Genomic DNA, 19,239 nt, shown 5'->3' with positions numbered 1-19,239 from the left:
GGCTAATCCTTTCAACAGCCCTGTGAGCTGTACCATTTTACATGTGAAAAAGCGACTCAGGAAGGGTGAGTGACATGGCCAAGACCACACAGCTCATTAGGGACAGAGCTGGGACTCAAATTCTAATGTTTAGGCACTGAGTTCAGAGCCCACCCTACCATGCCCCTCCCAGCATCCCAGGCTGTGATTTGTTTCTGGCGCTCCTGTGACCTCCAGCCCCACCACTGTACCTTTGGCACAGGCAGGTCAGGGCCTTCTTACCCAACAATGGCCATTCTTCTCCAGAGCCACCCTGGAGAATCCCAGAACTTGGAACTCTGTGGTTCAGTCTGCTGCAGTCCCTGTGTGCCCAGTAAGGAGGGACTTCATTTCTGCCTCTGGATTTCTTCACAACACTCAGCAGCCTGCGGGTCCTTCTGTGTTGCAAAGGGAAGCTAGGAGCCTGCTCTTCAGGCCACAACCTGACTTTCCTCCTCAAGTCCCCAGCAGGCCCGAGTGTAACCAGGCTTCCTACAGGTATGGGCTTGACTGAACATGGCAATTCTGACCACAGGGCCTTCCTGGGCTGCCTTGCTTCTGCTAAGGTGGTTACAAATTCAGTGTGGTTTACTGTGTAGATGGCTACATGTTAGTATTACCTAAGAGGCTTTAAAAAAGAAAGATGAAACCATAGATATCAATGAAATTAGAACCTAGTATGTTTGGGTTTGAGCATCAGTATTTTTTTTAGTTTCCCCAAGAGATCCTAATGTGCAGTCATGGTTGAGAATCACTGAAATTGACCCTAGGGTTTGTGTGAGAATTAAATTAGGTCATTTGTTCATTCATTAATTCAAAAACATTCACTGAGCTCCAGATCTGGACAGGCACTGTTCTAGGAGGTGGGGAAACAGCTGTGAACAAAGGCACTTACATCAAGAAGTTTAGAAACACAAACAATAACTTCTCAGAAAGAATAAAACCAGATTTGGAACAAAGAGGGGTAATGTGGCCAAGAGCGGTAGAGGCAGAACAGAGGTGGCAGTAGGGAGACAGAGCCACATGGGAGGACCCTTTCTTGGAGGGACTGGTATTTGTGCTGGGACCTGAATGACCAAAAAGGGCTGCAGATCAGGGGAAGGGTGTTCCAGGCAGAAGCAAAGGTCCCAGGCAGAATGTGCCTAAGAAAGGGAAGGAACCAGCATGGCTGACACGCTGTGAGTGGGAGGGAAAGGAGCGCTGAGGTCAGAGGGTGAGGATGACAGGGTGCAGGCACGCCAGCGGACTGCATGTGAGGGCAGGCCCCTGGATGCTTCCATCAGAGAGCGGTGTGATCTCAGCAATGTTTTAGAAGGAAATCTCTAAATTCTGTGTGAGGAATGGATTGGGGGAAGGCAAAAAGCATAAGCAGAGAAGAGGCCACTGCTCTAATCAGACCAGAGACAATGGTGGCTGGGACAGGGGGTTGTTGGTGGTGGAGACAATGGACATTCAGTGCTCAGAGCACTGGCAGCTGGTAGCAAAGCCTCTCCGTATTAGCTACTGTTATTACTTATTCTTAATCATAAACGTTTCCTATCATGGCACTCCTCTGCATGTGGGGGGTTGGTTAGAGATGCCAGAACTAGGCTTGGAATGTGTGTGGCTGGGGCTGAGAGCTTCCTAGAGGGACACAGAGGAGCCACCAGTGTTGTCAGGCCAGAGGGGTGGGTGCAGGGAGAGGCTGGGTTCCTGGGCAGGGGCAGGAGTCCAGGTGGGGCTGAGGGCACAGTGACAGAGGTTGGAACCAGAATGGGGTCCAGAGTTTGAGGGGGATCCCCGTGATGAGCTGATCTGTGGCCAGAGATGGTCTCGGGAGAGAGAGCAAGGGGCCGTGTGTGCAAAGGAGGGGGGGGGGAAGCTGGGAGAAAGAGAAAGAACCTGCCCCCTCCCGCCCTTTTCCCGGAAATACATATAGTTCATTTCTTTGCTCCCTTCAGTGTGTTGAACAAAATAAATTTTAAAGACCTTATTGGCTTTGTTCAATGACTTATGAATCAGGCAGCATCCCATCTAGCAGACAGAAAGGAGCTCCGAGGAGCTGTACAAAACTAAAGACTTCTATAGGCTGAAGGGAGCAGGAACAAGGAGGTTACACCAGACAAAAAGTCTCCTTGGTAATTGAAAGGGTCCGCAGACAAAAGGACGAGACTGATACAAGGCGAAAGTTAAGCAGGGCTTTATTTCACGCCAGGCATCGAGAATCAAACTGACCGGCCAGGACCGTCTCTTGCAAAGAGGCGACCCCTCCCAGCCTCACAGACTAACTTTTATAGAGTAAAGGCCATGTCGTTGAGCCTGGCCACACACAGGTGGCCAACTGAATTACAATTCACCCTATAGTAGTTATTCGAACTAGCCTATCACTCTGGTCAGAAATGGCGCCCAAAAGGCAGGGCCCACCTTTTTGGGTGGTTAGGGAGGTGCTTTCCTAATTGGATGTCTCCACCTGGCCAAACACGTCCTTGGCGGGTAGGGGGGTAATACGTGCGCTTTCCCTTGATTGGACGTTTCCGCCTGGCCGGACACGCCCTTGTATCTGGGCTCCATCATCGGGGGCTATTTCACCAGTTCTGTTTCTAAGCGCTTTCCTCTTGGGGGAAGGGGCAGGTTCAATCTAAGTTTACTGCATAAACAACAAAATGGCTCGCTCTGGCTAAGTAGGCCCTTACAGTAATTATAAGGTCACTTTCCTTTATGGGGTGGCAGATGATCTAGCTAGTGCCGATCAGGTGACTCCTGACTGAGTGGTTTAATATTCCATTTCTGGAGAGCCAAAGACTGTAATTAAGTTAAGTCTCAGGTGACATGGAACTCACCACAAGCAACTCCATTTGGGGCCTGTCATCTTGTTTTTAACAAGTCAAACAGCAAATTCTGAGTGATGCTGCTTATGGTCGCCCTATTAAAAATGTCAACGTGGCCCCTTTCACCTTCTCACTTTCAAATCTTTCCTGATGGACTTTTTCTCCTTAGCACTACTCATCAGCATCTGACATATCTAATATATTCTATTTATTTATCTCATTCGCTATGTTCCCCTCTTGTAGAGTGTAAGCTCCATGAACACAAGGGGTGTTGTCTATTTTGTTTACTTTTCTATCTCCAGTACCTGGCATGGTACTTAGCATGTATTTATTAAGACCTCAAGATATATTTGACCTTGTTATGAATGAATGAATGAATGAATGAATGAACGAACGAATGAGTGAATGAATAGGAGTTGTCAACCACGGTCCACATGGAGGGATTTCCCCACCAGCTGGGGGCTTGGTCTCCTTGTAAGGCTCTATCACTGGAGGCCTTCTAGGCTTGTACTCAAATCTGCCCAGGTTAGCAGGAAACCTGCTACCTCCTTGGGGCCTCCCACTGCCCCATCTCCATGAACTGATCAGGAACCACTGAGAATACTCTTTTTGTTTGTTTCTTTGTTTAAAGATTTTTATTTATTTGTCAGAGAGATTGAGAGAGAGAGCGAGCACAGGCGGGGGCAGCAGCAGGCAGAGGGAGAAGCAGGCTTCCTGTTGAGCAGGGAGCCCACTATGGGACTCGATCCCAGGACCCTGGGATCATGACCTGAGCCAAAGGCAGATGCTTAACCAACTGAGCCACCCAGGCATCCCTGTTTGTTTTTTTATAAGTATTCTTCAGTTTTTTTATTTATATATTATTTTTATTTAAGTATAATTAACATACAGTATTGTATTAGTTTCTGGTGTACAATATGATTTAAAATTTCTACACATTACTCAGTGCTCATCAGGATAAGGATACTCTTAAATCCCCATCACCTGTTTCACTCATCCCCCCACCAACTTCCCTTCTGGGAACCATCTGTTTATTCTCTGTATTTAAGAGTCTGTTTTTGTTTATCTTTTCTTTGTTTATTCATTTGTTTTGCATGTATGAGTGAAATCCTTAAATTGCATGTATGAGTGAAATCCTGTGGTATTTGTCTTTGTCTTTGACTTATTTCACTTAGCATGATACCCTCCAGCTCCATCCATTTTGTCGAAATGGCAAGATTTCATTCTTTTTTGTGGCTAATATTCCATTGTGTGTGTGTGTATACCACATCATCGTTATCCATTCATCTATGGATGGACACTTGTGTGGATTTCAGATCTTGGATTGTAAATAATGCTGCAGTAAACACAGGGGTGCATTATCTTTTCAAATTATAGTTTTTGTTTTCTTTGGGTAAATACCCAATAGTGGAATTATTGGATCATACAGTGATTCCAGTTTTAACTCCTTGAGAAAACTCCATATTGTTTTCCACAGTGGCTGCACCAGTGCACATTCCCACCAACAGTGCACAAGGGTTCTTTTTGCTCCACATCCTCACCAACATCTGTTGTTTCTTGTCTTTTTGATTCTAACCATTCTGACAGGAGAGAGGTGATATCTCCTTGTGGTTTTGATTTGTATTTCCCTAACGATGAGCAGTTTTGAACCCCTTTTCATATGTCTATTGGCCATCTGTATGCGGGAATACTCTTGTCAAAAGCCTATGAGAGGAGAATGGGATGGGGAGCCAACAGTAGCCGTGACTGGCCTGGCTGACCCTTAGATGACTTACTGTCTACTCTAGCTGGATGACTCACCTGGGTTGATTTATTTGACTGTGTGGTTCCCAACCTACAGACTACAAGACAGAACTACCTGGGGCTGTCAAGGACAACACATGGATCTCATATGGATCCCAATTCAAATAAACTTTAAATTATGAGATAACTAGGGTAATTCTCACATTATCTGGATATTTGATAAGAAACTATCATTCAGGGTGACTGGGTGGCTCAGTGGGTTAAAGCCTCTGCTTTCGGCTCAGGTCATGATCCCAGGGTCCTGGGATTGAGCCCCACATCGGGCTCTCTGCTCAGCGGGGAGCCGCTTCCCCTCCCCGCCCCCGTCTCTCTCTGCCTGCCCCTCTGCCTACTCATGATCTCTGTCTACCAAATAAATAAGCAAAATCTTAAAAAAAAAAAAAAAAAAAAGCTATCATTCATCCTGTTAAGTAAGACAATGGTATGGCGGTTATCTTTTAAAAAACAAACTCTACTTTTAGAGATTCATAGTGAATTATTTATGGATGAACTAATGTAACACATGGACTGGCTTTCAAATAGTCCAGGACAGGGAGTGATGCAACTAAGACAGACTGGAGGTGACAGTAACCCAAGTTGAGTGACAGGTATGTTGGGGCGCATTAACCGTCTTTATTTTTGCATACAATATTTTTTCCAAAAGAAAGTTTTAAAAAAACCATTTGGGGAGCTTTTAAAACATATAGATAACTGGGCTGCACCCTGAGTGATTCTGAATTAACTGGTCTGCTTGAGGCCTGGCATCAGTACTGTTTTTTAAGCTTTTTTAAGCTCCCAGTGAGATAATGTGTATCCCGGGACAAGAAGAGCTAGTGGAGCACAAGTTCTTGATCATATCCTTGCAACTACCCTGAGAGGCAGGCATTATTCACCCAGTCTACAGATGGAGACGCTAAGCTCTGATAGTAAACTCACAAATTTGAAGGAGTCCAAGATCTGAGGGGTGAGTGCAAGGTGAGGGCACGTGGGCAGTGTGGTATGGTGACTTAGACCCAAGGTTTGCAAACTTTTTCAGGAAAGTGCCAGATAATAAATATTTTTGGCATTGCTGGCCTGCATATCATCTCTGTTGCAACTATTTAACTTGGCCGTTGTAATAAAAGCAGCCAAACAATAGCAAAAGAATGGGCATGGCTGTGATCCAGTAATACCGTATTTACAAGAACAGGCCATAGGCCAGTTTGCTGAATTCTGGTTTAGACCACAGACTTTGGGCTTAGATGTACCTGAGCCCATATGTTCCTTCCATCTGCCTGCTGGGTGGTCTTGTAAGAATCTCCACCTTCATGAAGGGGGCATCATAATTTTACTTACTGATACAGGAAATGGGGTTTGGAGCCAAGAGCCAAGAAGGAATTCTTATGACGTCTTTGGTGCAAAAAGGTGGTTTTATTATAGCATGGGGACAGAACCCATCGGCAGAAAGGAGCTGCCCTGGGGTCATGAGGAATGATCAATTATATATTTTCAAGCTGGGAGAAGGTTAGGGATAGCTTAAGTGTCAAACGAATTTTGGAAGCAAGGTTTCCAGGACCTTGAGGACGCTAGCTACCGTTAGGAAAAGATCACTTATTACTATCTAGTAAAACCTTAGTCATGAGACCCTTCAGATGTTCACCGGTGAGTCATATGCTTGGAGGAGGATTTTCAACACATATCTTGGGGGGCAGAGATAAAAGACGCTTCCAAAGGAATTTCTGTATATTAAATTAGACTCGACAGCACCCTGGGATTGGGCTAAGATTGCCTTTTGTCCTTTGCAAAATATTAACACCAAGGCAGCTGAGTTCCTAGAGGAATGTCACTGTTTCAAGACCTTGTTAATGAATGGACTATAAGTAGTAAAGAAATTTAACTTTTCTTTTGCCTTTGCTTCCCACATCACCTATTTCATAGACATGCTGTGATGATTAACAAGAAGGTATGTGTAAAGCTCAAATACTAGCTTAATACATGGTGATATGTACCTAGCATTATGGGCTGGCATGTTACTAGGTCTGCAATGGTCAGCAGAGAGTTGAAGCCGGGGTTTCAGTGCAGAGGAGAAACAGGGTAGGGCCCCTGTGATACTTCAATTTTTAAGTGTTAGAAAACAAAATTCAACCCAGTAAATTTAAAAATCTAATTGGGTTTATTAACCAATTCATGAATTGGGTAGCATCCTATCCAGCCAGTAGAGAGATGCCCCTAGGGGTTGTACAAAATGAAAGATGGTTATAGGCAGGAGTGGGTGGGAAGATGTTATTAGCAAAAGAAAGGATTTTCTCAGGTAAGAACATCTTGTTTTGTGGGAGAAGGGAAAGACAGAGATTTTGTTTGTCTTTTGGGTTTTTTTCATCATGCAGATTATCTTACCACTGCTAAACAAGAAATTTCAGGTTGACTTTTGGAAGGTTATATTCCTGGGATAAGCTGAAACTATAACTGAGTCTTGTTTGCCACTGGCAAGGGGAGGGGCTCAGATTATTCAATTTGGGACTTTTTTCTTTTTTTGTTTTAATGTAAGGAATATATATTTGGGCATTCAGATGACCAAATACATTTCTCATCTAGATTTGGTCTTCATCCATAATTCCTGGCTTACAGCTCTCAAAACAATTGGAATTTCCTGAGCAATAAAATAAGAGCAATTGAGCATCTTTTGTTACAGCATTTGATCTCTTGTCCTCAGTGCCTGAAAAAAACGCTTCATTCAGAGCATAAATCATGGGAGACTCAAAACCTCTTTCTTTCAAAACAAAAACAAAAAAAAACCCACAATCCATTTCTGTAACTCGAGCCCTGGCTTGCAAGTAAGTGCCTGATTCCTGCTATGAGTTTCAAAAGCCGGTTTTACAAACCCAAATCAAAAATCTGATTCTGTTCTCTGCTGCAAGCTCAGCCCTGCAATGATGGAAGGTAAAGGGTATCAGGGTGGGGAGCCTCTGTTAACATCTCAAAATATTGTTCACAGCATCCATTTTTTTAAAAAGAGATTTTATTTATTTATTTTAGAGGGCACACACATGTGGGAGGGGAGATGGAGAGGGTTTGAAAAGAGAGGGACAAGCAGACTCTGTGCTGAGCTTAGGGCCCCATGCGGAACTTAGTCTCATGACCCATGACCCATGACCTGAGCTAAAACCAAGAGTCAGATACTTAACCTACGGTGCCACCAAGGGGCCACAGAGAGGCAGGATATCACTGTGGTTAGGGCATGGATCTGTAGCTAGACTGCCTGCCCCCAAATGTGGGGTGACGATGGGGTGGAAGCTGGTGGCACAGGGGTTGAAAGGACTCAGCTAAGGCAGAACAAAGCAGACAGAAATTTACTGAATACACCACTGCAAGGGAGCAGTGGGCAGGACAGCAGAGAAGAGGCTGTCTGCAAGGAAGCAGTGGGTGGGGGCTGTTTTTAAAGAGGAAATATGAGAGGCTCCTGGGTGGCTCAGTGGGTTAAAGCTTCTGCCTTCGGCTCAGGTCATGATCCCAGGGTCCTGGGATCGAGCCCTACATCTGGGCTCTCTGCTCAGCAGGGAGCCTGCTTCCCCTCCTCTCTCTCTGCCTACTTGTGATCTCTGTCAAATAAATAAATAAAATCTTTAAAATAAATAAATAAAAAATAAAGAGGAAATATGAGGAGTTATGGCGACGTGGAATTCCCTCTTGTTTGGTAACTGTGTCTGGTTGTAAGGAGCCCATTGATTAGTTAGGGCCTATGGATATTTTGAGGTGGGTCGTTTAATGGGCCTGTCTGTATTCAGCCAGGGGGTCGCTATGGGCTCTGTCTATATTCCATTGCTCAAGGCTGTCTGCCTAAAAGTGGCCTCAAGGGGCACCTGCACCCCAATGTTTATAGTAGCAATGTCCACAATAGCCAAGATATGGAAAGAGCTCAGATGTCCATAACAGATGAATGGATAAAGAAGATGTGGTGTGTGTGTGTATGTATAATGGAACACTGTGTGTGTGTATGTGTGTGTGTGTGTATACCTATATCTATATCTATACATCTATATATATAGATAGATATATATATATATAAACTGGAATACTACTCAGCCATCAAAAAGAATGAAATTTTGCCATTTGCAACAATGCGGATAGAACTGGAGGGCAATTATGCTGAGCAAAATAAGTCAGAGAAAGATATGATTTCACTCATATGTGGAACTTAAGAAAAAAACATATGAACATAGAGGAAGGGAAGGGGGAAAAAACGGGAGAGGGAGGCAAACCATAGGAGACACTGAGCTCGAGGAAATAAACGGAGGGTTGCTGGAGAGGAGGTGGATGGGGAGGATGGGATTACTGGGTGATGGGCATTACGGAGGGCACTTGATGCAATGAGCACTGGGTGTTATATGCAGATGATGAATCACTAAATTCTACCCCTGAAATTAATAATACAGTATATGTTAACTAAATTGAATTTAAATAAAGAATTTCTTTTTTTTTAAGTTTTTCATTAACATATAATATATTATTAGCCCCAGGAGTACAGGTCTGTGAATTGTCAGGCTTACACACTTCACAGCACTCACCCTCCCCTTTTTAAACAATAGTAAATAAATAAACAGATATGGCCTCTATACCTACTAACTGTGTGATCTTGGGCAAATTATTTAACCTTTCTGTACCTTATTTTATACTCATTAAAAGAGGATTACAATAGTACTATCCTTACCTCCTAGGGTTGTCATAAGAGATATGACAGTGTGGAAAGCACTAGAACAGTGTCAGGCATATGACAAGAATGTTAAGCTATAGGTACTTACAAAATTTAGTGTTAGAGCTGGCCACAATTCTCTATATTTTAGGCCAAAATATTACATTAGATCTATTTTTTAAAAACTTTCAGATAGTTTGACAAACAATTTCCCAGGCAATTATCAAGTGTTTGTTCATTCATTCACATATTTATTCATGTCACTTGTTCATTTTCCTACTACAATGCCAGGTGCTAGGCTAGAGCAGTCAACAAAGAAATGAAGATCCTCATAAATTTAATATGAAGGTGTGACCTAGAATATACTGCTATAGGTCTTCTTATTTAAGACACTCATACAGTCTATGTTACGTGGAGAAACAGCTCTATGATTGAAGAGTATTTACAAAGATCTGAGGAGGTGATTCTATGCTCTAAATTGTTAGAGAAGACATAATTACGAAAAGTCAGAAAGGAAGCTTCTGATCCAGACCATTCTAACAATTAAAAATTGTAAATAAAATAAAATAAAATAAAAAGTAAAGAATTAGGAACATAAATCATGTCATAGATCTAAAATGTACTTTTATACTTTTATAAGACATATATATAGGATATATTTCATATATATAGGATATATTTCATATTATTAAGAAAAACAGAATGCTGACCAATATGCATTAGCTGACTCCATTTATATTTAAAATCGTACATTCAAATGTGCATTTATTTTGGAATTTTCAACATGTGTAGGAATTCATTTCAAACTGTTAATAGGTTTCTCAGAGTTGAGATTATGAGAGATTTTACTTTCTACTTAACATATTTTCATTGTATTACTTGGAATTTTTACAAGTGTGATTTATAGTTACGACTTTTTTTTTTTTAAGATTTTATTTATTTATTTGTCAGAGAGAGAGAGAGCACAGGCAGACAGAGTGTCAGAGGGAGAAGCAGGATCCCTGCAGAGCAAGGAGCCCGATGCGGGACTCGATCCCAAGACGCTGGGATCATGACCTGAGCCGAAGGCAGCCGCTTAACCAACTGAGCCACCCAGGCGTCCCTATAGTTACGACTTTTAAAAGAAATATCAACAGTTGAGAAAACTTGTTCAAATATCAAATGGGGTGTATGAATAGGAAGTGAAGTGGTGAGCTTCCCACCATAAGGGGGCATTCAAGTAGGGGGCTGGAGGAGCATGAAGTAGAGGCCGTGATGGGGAACTGGACCAGTTATCTCTGAGGCTCAGAGGCTTACCCTAGGACTCTGGGGTGGAACTCATCTCTCCAAAAGTCTCACCTGTTGTCTGGGGAGCCAGTGGGCTCAAGTGGCTGGTGTGCAATTTGGATTCTTACTGCTCTGAGTGGAGCCCTGTTGCTCTGAGCTATCCCTATGCAGTTTACACAGGGAGTGAGCTTAAAAGCTGACACTTTGTCTCTCTTCCAGTGCCTTGCCAAGCTGCAGGCACTACTAGGGAGGGAGTGGGCTATGCTCAGGCCATGTTCTCCATGCATAAACTGGGTAGGCAGGGAAGGTCTGGGGGAAGAAGTGATGACATGGTGCCCTGCCACCTATGCTGATAAGGGCTCTTATTCCTCTCTGTGCTCCTGAAGGATAGCCATGAAGCTGCTATGGATGTCCCTGCTGCTAGTGGCCTTTTGCGTCTCCACTGTCCGGGGCTTGCCAGAGGAGGACATCAAGGAAGCCAGCATCAACATATCCCAGCCCATGCATATCGTGGAGGAAGGCAACCTGCTAGTGCTAACACCTGCTGGCCTGACCCAGATGCTGAACCAGACCCGCTTCCTCATGGTGCTTTTTCGTGAGTGTCCCCCACTCCTCAGTGGTGGGTGATGGGTGGGTGAAATCTGCCTCCTTGCTCCCGGCAGCCAGAAGAGTTTTATATATTGTTAAACACACAAGAACACATATTATTAACATACTTAATATGTATATACTCCCATTCTCAATTTCTAGATGAGAACACAAAGGTCCAGGGAGGTTAAGCAATTTACAAGACAATACACTGCCACTTTAGTCTTGATTTATATGTTGCTCCTCAGTCTCACTGAAGGTAAAAAGTCAAGCTTTCCTTTTAGGTATCTTTATATTCTGAAACTCAACTTTCCCCTCTGTAAAATGGGCATGAGCATCACAGCCATACTGGATTGTTGTAAAGATTAAATGAGATAATATGTCAAGTAGCTGGAATGCAACCAGAGAACAATAAATGGTAGCAGTTAGGGGCAAGCTCTTGAGCAAATATTTGCCAACCATCACCTTTATCTGAACTCTGTCTGTCCACTTTTATCCTTTGGACTGTTGTTGTTTACATCGGCAGACATCTCTTCTTTTCCTCAGGCACTGAGCAGACCTGTGCCTTGGGGCAGGGTAGAAGGGATTTTCATACCGGCTTTCACATGATCAGCACTTACTGTGTGCTCGGCATTGTCCTGAGTGCCCCACTACATGTTAAGTCAGTTAATCCTTACAACAAGCCAGTGTGGTGGCACCATTTTTCTCCCTATTTTATAGCTGAGGAGACAGAAGCTCAGAGGCCAAGCAATTTGCCCAAAGTCACACAGCTCACAAGTGGGGCCTGCGGACCCTGTGCTACACCACTTCCCACCTGCAAGGATTGCATGGGTGCAGAAAGTAGATGTGAACACTGGATTCCAGAATCCCTCACAGCCTTTCCTGGGAAGTGTCTGGCTCTGTGTCCATCCCCAAAGCCTGCTTCCAGAATTTACCTGGCTTGACTAGCACACAGGTTCCTGGAGGCCAGGCAGGACCTAAGGTTCCAGACCTGGACAGGGAACTGCAGGGTGGGTGCTGCTCCTTTTTGGTTTCTGCCCTTTTCCGTGCAGCCTTTCTTCCCCTCTTTGTGGCTGCTGCTCTGGTGTAGCCTTTTCTCCCTTCTGTCAGTTTGCCCTTTTCAAACCCTGACCCCTCCCAGGCTTCCTTTTCTCTCCAGTCTGACCCATGCATGTCCTGGAATGAAGTTCAGCTTTAGAGGTTTACAGTCCTAGGCTCAGATGCTGGGCTCAGATGCAGGCCACTTATTGGCCCGATGACCTTGAGCAGGTGACCTTGATTACTCTGAGCCTCTCTTTACTTGGCTGTGAAATAGGGAATTTAATAATAGGATATAATTCCTAGGGTGCTTAGCACAGTACCTGGTGCATAATAAGACCTTTAGAATATATTGGCTGTCATTCTCTTATCATCATTATTAGATTCCTCCTCTGCACAAAAGCATTAATGATTTTTCCCTTGCAAGTTGTGGTGATGAGAATGGGCTCAAATATGTCATTAGTGCCGAGTGAGCATTCATTAGGCAGAAACTGTTATTATTGCATTCTGATATACCCCACTTTTACTCAGCTCTGCTCAGTGCCAGGCCTTGGGTGGGCCCTTTGGAAGCCCCACAGAAAAGGGGTCTTGGTTTCTGTTCTCAAAGACTTTGTGGTTGAGTAAGGAGTGTCACAAAGCAGGAGAAACTCTTTACAATAATACTCATGCCATTAGAAGTGTCCAAACGGTATACACTGGGTGCCCCGTGGAGAAGTGACAGTTTGGACGTGTCCTCCGAAATGATGGTTCTGGTTGCAAATCAGCTGAGCAGCCTCCTTGATCCTGGCTCCCGCATCCTTGCATCGTGGAATACACATGGGTCTCCCGGTCAATGCAAATGCATCTTGAACCTTGAAGTTTGGCTTGAAGTGAGAGAAATCTTCATTATTTGGCCTCCCAGTGATGCCCAGAGATGGGCAGTCTCCGGCCAGAGTAGTGGAAGGAGCACTCTGGAAGCTATCGTTGCTGACATCAGTAATTATCAACGACGATATGCCAAGCACTGGAAAATCCTAAAGTTTTGTTTTGTTCTATTTTAGCTTGAGTCACCCACACACTTTTGTCTGTAAGTGACATCAAGTTTTGGGGTAAAGTACATGGGTTTGGGAGTCAGGCCAACCTGGTCATGAAACCCAATACTGCCATGACCAGATAGGTGGCCTTGGGTACATTTCTGTGTCTCACCTTCATCTGTGGAGTGGGAATTAACAAAAATGGTAGAATCATTGTAGGGATTGTCTGAGAGTGCTTACATAGGATCTGGCACATGGGAGATAATCAGTAAATGAGTCCTCATCCTGCTGTGGCACTGGGGCACAAGACAGATCATCAACTTTCTGTCAGGCAGGACTGGGTTCAGCTTCAAGGAATAAGGAATTGGCTAATGATGACTTAAATCCAAGAATTATCCTGGGGTACCTGGGTGGCTCAGTGGGTTAAAGCCTCTGCCTTGGGCTCAGGTCATGATCTCAGGGTCCTGGGATCGAGCCCCGCACTGGGCTCTCTGCTCAGCGGGGAGCTTGCTTCCTCCTCTCTCTCTGCCTGCCTCTCTGCCTACTTGTGATCTCTCTCTGTCAAATAAATAAAATCTTTAAAAAACAAACAAAAAAAAAAAAGAATTATCTCATATGCTCAAATGTAGACCAGGCATATGCAGTCAATGGCTGCCTTAATCACACTGCACTTTACCGGAGCCTTGAAACAGCCTTTGATTCAAACACAACCTGAAGCTGGGCCGGCTGATAGGCAGCCAGATGGTATAAATTCTTCCTGACACTAAACCACCAGGAACAGCTTTCTCTTCTGGGCAGCAGAGTCAACAATTTCCTGCCTGGGGCTGACTTATGGACTGTTTGCTCAGGTTAATGTTCCAAGGACACCTGGTTCCCATAGCCAATAGGAACTTGTCAGTCCTTGCCTTCCTTGTCCACTTTGGAGCCCTAACCTGACAACCTCTGCCCTTTGGTGCCCATGAGCCCACTGTCTTCTGGTTCCCATTGATCTCTCTGGCTCACTTCTCAGGTCTTTATGGCTCCTCCTCTTTCCCATAACCCTGAAATCAAGGATGTAATAGGCAGCTCATGGACTGAAGACGCCCAGGACGGGGATTACGTTTGGGCCATACAATGTTTTAAAAATTGAGACATTTCACAATTAAAGTTGAATTTACATCTGCTCTTGAAGAAACAGAAGATCTAGAGGCACAGGCCCACATTCTTGCAAAGTGACAAGTAGCTGGAACTGACTAATGATTTTTCCTTTTCATCAGAAAACATGCCAGTTTGCCACATCCCTACCAAGCCAACCCCACAGTTATAGACCCGGCCTCACCCCTGTAGCATTTGAGTGTGTATCCCCCATCTGAAATTCAGGCCTCTAGTCCCTTCTTAATTGGTACAATCTCTCTGAGTGGTGTCATGTCAGTGGGGGAGTTTGGGTATGCAACATTCTCAGAAACTCAGTTGTCCTGGGTCCCAAAGCCGCCTCAGCTGGCTTGTGCAGCCACTTTATAGCAACATGGAACAAAAATATTCTTTTTGTGCCCTTAACCTTGATGGTTCCCAGAAGGGAAAATCTGACTGGGTCATTTTTGTTTCCATCCCACACAGAGTATGCCTGATGCATAAAATTTCATCCCAGCAGTTCCAAGCTTCTGACCTCTATGTAGCCCAGGCTTTAATGGTCTCTTTCATTGTGCCTGGGTGCACACTGGATTTTACTTCAAGCCTATGGAACAAGACCCTGTAGAGGTGATCTGGTTTGGACCATTTTCTTTACACAAGCCTGTGAGCGGGGCAGGCCTTTCCAGTTTGCTGACTGACTCCTAGAGCTGATTCCCACATCCTTTATCCACCCCAGGACATGGACCACCACCCACACATCTGTTTCATGGTTCCCTCCCTGGAAGAACTGAGAACCTGCAGGTCTCCTCTGCCTGCTGCAGAATTGTAAGCTAATGGTTAGCGCAGGTCAGAGATCCAAGAAGAAGACATCCGTCTTCTCTTTTTTGCTGCAGTCCTAATCTCTGAACCTGGCCCCTCGATGTTGAAGGAACTAGAGCCACACACTGTGCATGACACAACGCACATGTCAACACACACATTTGCCCTCCAAAAACGAAGCAGCAGGTGGATGAGACGGAGGAACCTGTCCTGTTTGCATGAGAATGCAAACCTCTGCCCCGTGACTGTTTTAATCAGGGCAGAAGGGGGAGCCCGTGGCTCTTTGCAGCTTTAACTGACATAACTTGGGGATTGACACTGAATCTAGTGCTACAGAGAGAACCAATCAATTTTACATTCTTTAATGACATTAAATGAAAACCAATTTGAATACTTGAAACTTGAAGCATTCCCACTAGCCGGTATTTCAAAGCAATAAACAACAGCAGAGATTTATTATCTAAAAGAGACACTCAGCTCATTACATTTGAGTATCTGATTCCTTCCAATATACGGTTTAATCAAATGAGTTCTCAAAAAACAGGCAGGCCTTCCAAAGTGACCTTTGGAAAAACTAATCACTTGGAGAAAGCATTATAAATTTTCTTTTTTCCTGGGAATAAACAGGCTCCTTACAAAAAGGATTTTTCCAGTATTGTCCTAGGGACATACTGTATAGTAACTCTCAAATCTTTAGCGGCTGTCTACGTTCTTAGTTCTCTGAGGACTCCAGGCTCAAGAGCCAATGGTCGGTGGGACTTCTTCTTGCATGTTCCTCACGTGTCTCAAATGCCACATGTGCTCAAAATAAGAACTCTGAATTTTTTATTTGCTCCCTATAACTTGCTTTCTTTCCCTGCCTTAACTGACAGCACCTCTCTCTACCCAATGTCAAAATCAGAAATCTCAAGGTCATTCTTGACTCCTCTCTATTCTCCCATCTAACTCGACACTAGGCCCTATTGAAACCACTCCTAAAGCCCTCTGCAATCTCCAGTATTCCCAGCCCCTTGCCACTGCCTTCATTCCAGCCAGGGTTCCCCACCCAAACACCACAACAGCCCCCTAGAGTATCTGTCCTATCTCCTCCAAGCTATCCCTAGAGCACACCCAGAAATTTCTTTTTTCTAAAATGCAAGTCTGATTGGGTCACCTCCTGATTAAAAACCCTCAGTGATTCTCTAAGACTCCAAACTCCTTAACATGGCTACAGAATCCCCACTTCACGTGAGAGCTACGTTCTAGCTCCGGAGTAATTTGTGGTTGCCAGACAGGTCAAACTGGTTCAAGCCCCAGGGCATTTACACTTAAAATTCCCTCTGACCACAGTGTCCTTCCTACACTTCCTCGCCTGGATTGTGGGGTTTAAGCTCATGAAGCCACCTTGTCAGGAGGCTGTGTCCACACTCACACCCACCTACACTGCTAGCAGGCCCTTCTATGCTGACGCAACCCCCTGGACCTTCCCTTTCATAGCATTTATCACACTATACTGAAACTGCTTTCAAGCTTGTGGGCTCCCTGGGGGACAGGGGCCAAATCTCATTTACCTCTTGATTACTAACACCTGGCATTGTGCTTGGTAGGCCTACATGAGATATTGAATGAATGGCTGAATGAAATGAGCTTTCCTTTGGCCCATAATGTTCTGCATGAATGAGGCAAGTAGTAAAGAAGGTAACATTCTTCAGGTTAACAGCACTATGGAGAAAAACAAAAAAGACCAACAGAGAGACCAAGACTTAGCAGAAGTTTATTTATATAAACTTATATAATTTACATAGGGTAGTCTGGGAATTTATTTATATAAATTTATATAGGGTGGTCTGGGAAAGAGACAATTCAGCAAAGACCTAAAGGCAGGAAGACAGCAACCTATACAGACAGCTGGTAGATGAGAGCATTCAGTCAGAGGGAACGGAAAGCGCAAAGGCCCTGGGGTGGGAATGTGCCAGGACGGCTAAAGCTGAGATGCTGAAGAAAAGTGGGAGATAAGATCCAAAAGGAGGTACAGTCCTTTAGGCCCTTATAGGCCATTGTGATGGTCAGAGGAATTTGTTGGCTGGCATGTGAGGAACTAGAAGGGACTGATTACCATCCCAAAGTTTCTATCACCTATGAGCACCTCTTTACACTATAATGGCCCTATGAGATGGGGAGAGGATTATTCTCAGAATATTTTTCCACATTTGATCTAGAGCTTGGTCTAAAGTAGGGTTTCTCATCCTCAGCACTATTCACACTTTGGCTGGATGGACAATTCTTTGCTGGATGCGGGGGTGTGATGCATTATAAGATGTTTAGTGACACCCCTGACCTCTACCATTAGATTGTCAGTAGCACTCTGGTGGTGACAACCAGAAATGTCTCCAGATATGGCCAACGGTGCCCCATTGCGAACCACTGTCTAAAGAAAGGCAGACTCCAGCTCCCTGTGCTGAGAGCTAATTTCCAGTCCCTATAGTCTCACTTTCCCGTCCACCAGCCCCTCCTCTGACTCACACTAGTTGCTCAGAAAAGGGAACCTGGGGTTATCTACTAAAAACCCAGGCAAACATTGATTCTAGGTCAGTTAGCCATTAACACATCTACACATCTGGCAGATATTCAGAGAGCCATTTTCTCTTCTAATATGAGCCCGGGTCCCATTTGCTTACCCCAAAACCCACATGAGAGCCACACAATAGGCCCAGGCCTGTGTTGGATGACTTGGTTTTAGTCACACTTATCTCTCTTTCCCCAAGAACCAGATGTCCTGAGGATCCTGACATTTCCATTAAGACCCTCCCTTCCCAGAGAGAACCTGGTCAGGCCAAGATCAAGGGTTTTCCACCTGCGCCATCATAATGGTTAATATTTTGGGGGCACTTCTGTGCCAGAGCTTTGCACACCTTGTCTTACTATGTAGGACCATCTTAAGATATAGGATCAATTAATATCTCCATTCTGCAGATGAGGAAACAGAGGTACAGAGATGTACCACAGGTACACACCTGGGCCACAGGTGCTGTAACCACCAGAATGGCCTCTGTTTTATGAAACAACCTAATGAAGTTCATGGACTACCATATGACAGTCAGACAAAGAGCTCTATCTGGATTGAGCTTAGGACACAAGGAAGGCTGTCCTTACAGGAGCTCTCTGCCTCCCACAGAGGGCTCCCTGCCCATCCACAACCCACTGGGCTCCACTCTGCCCAAGCAACAATGTACATCAGAATTGTTCCCATACCCCAACCACATACTAGCTGTAAGACCTCTGGGCTTCTGTTTCTTGTCTGTTAACATTCCTCACCTGGAACGGCAGATAACTCAGAGGTGGTTCTGAGGATACCCAGGATAAATGCATGTAACACTTATCAACACGGTTGGCACAGTAAGTGCTCAATAACTTGTCATTGTTGTTACCTTGTTCTCATTACTGTCACCATCACCATCATCACCATCAATCAGCCATCTGGCTGCTCCTGTCAAAACCTCAGAGTCATCCTTGACTCCTCTTGTTCACTCACACTCCCCATCCAATCTGTCATCTTCTCCTATCTATCCAATCTATCACCAATCATCTCCCCTCTCCAAAATCTTAGACTCTGACCACTTCTCACTTCCTCCATTACTACTACCCTGGCTCAAGCCATTACCATCTCTCACCTGAATTATTACAGAGGCCTCCAAATGGTCTCCCTGGATCCACTCTCTTTCCCTTTTGTGGTCTAATGTTCATATAATATTCAGTACAGTCCAGTTAAACAGTAAGTAGGATCATATCTAATTCTGCCCAAACTCTCCAGTATCTTTCCACAACCGTCAGGGAGAGGGACCAAAATCTATTCAGTGGCCAACAAGGCCCTATGTTATCTAACCCCCAGGGCTTCTCATTTTGCTCCAGGCCAAACAGAATTCTAGACATTCCTCAAACATGCTGTACATACTCGCACCTCAGGATCTTTGCACATATGGTTCCCCTGCATGGAAACTTTTCCTCCACATATCCACAAAGCCTGCCTCCCTCACCTCCTTCAGTCTTAACTGAAATGTCTCTTATGCGTGAGGTCTCCTTCAGCCTCCCTACTTAAACTCGATCTCCTTGATACTCCTAACCTCCAGCTTGGCTTCTTGTCTCCATAGCA

At 44.5% G+C, this 19,239-nt stretch overlaps 1 protein-coding gene across 3 annotated transcripts in view; it reads left to right on the top strand.

Annotated features, from left to right (window-relative positions):
* The first annotated feature begins 317 nt into the window (after window positions 1–317).
* PDILT (protein disulfide isomerase like, testis expressed) overlaps window positions 318–19,239 on the top strand; it is a 43,653-nt gene continuing 24,731 nt past the window's right edge. For all 3 annotated transcript variants that reach the window (XM_047714373.1, XM_047714372.1, XM_047714371.1), the window contains exons 1-2: window positions 318–516; window positions 10,929–11,137. In XM_047714373.1, coding sequence (XP_047570329.1) covers window positions 10,936–11,137 — 202 coding nt within the window. In that variant the 5' untranslated portion in view covers window positions 318–516; window positions 10,929–10,935. The remainder of the gene's footprint in view (window positions 517–10,928; window positions 11,138–19,239) is intronic.

The sequence above is a fragment of the Lutra lutra genome, chromosome 18 (genome assembly GCF_902655055.1).
Source record: "Lutra lutra chromosome 18, mLutLut1.2, whole genome shotgun sequence".
Classification (NCBI taxonomy): domain Eukaryota; kingdom Metazoa; phylum Chordata; class Mammalia; order Carnivora; family Mustelidae; genus Lutra; species Lutra lutra.
This window is presented reverse-complemented; position numbering and strand designations above follow the sequence as displayed.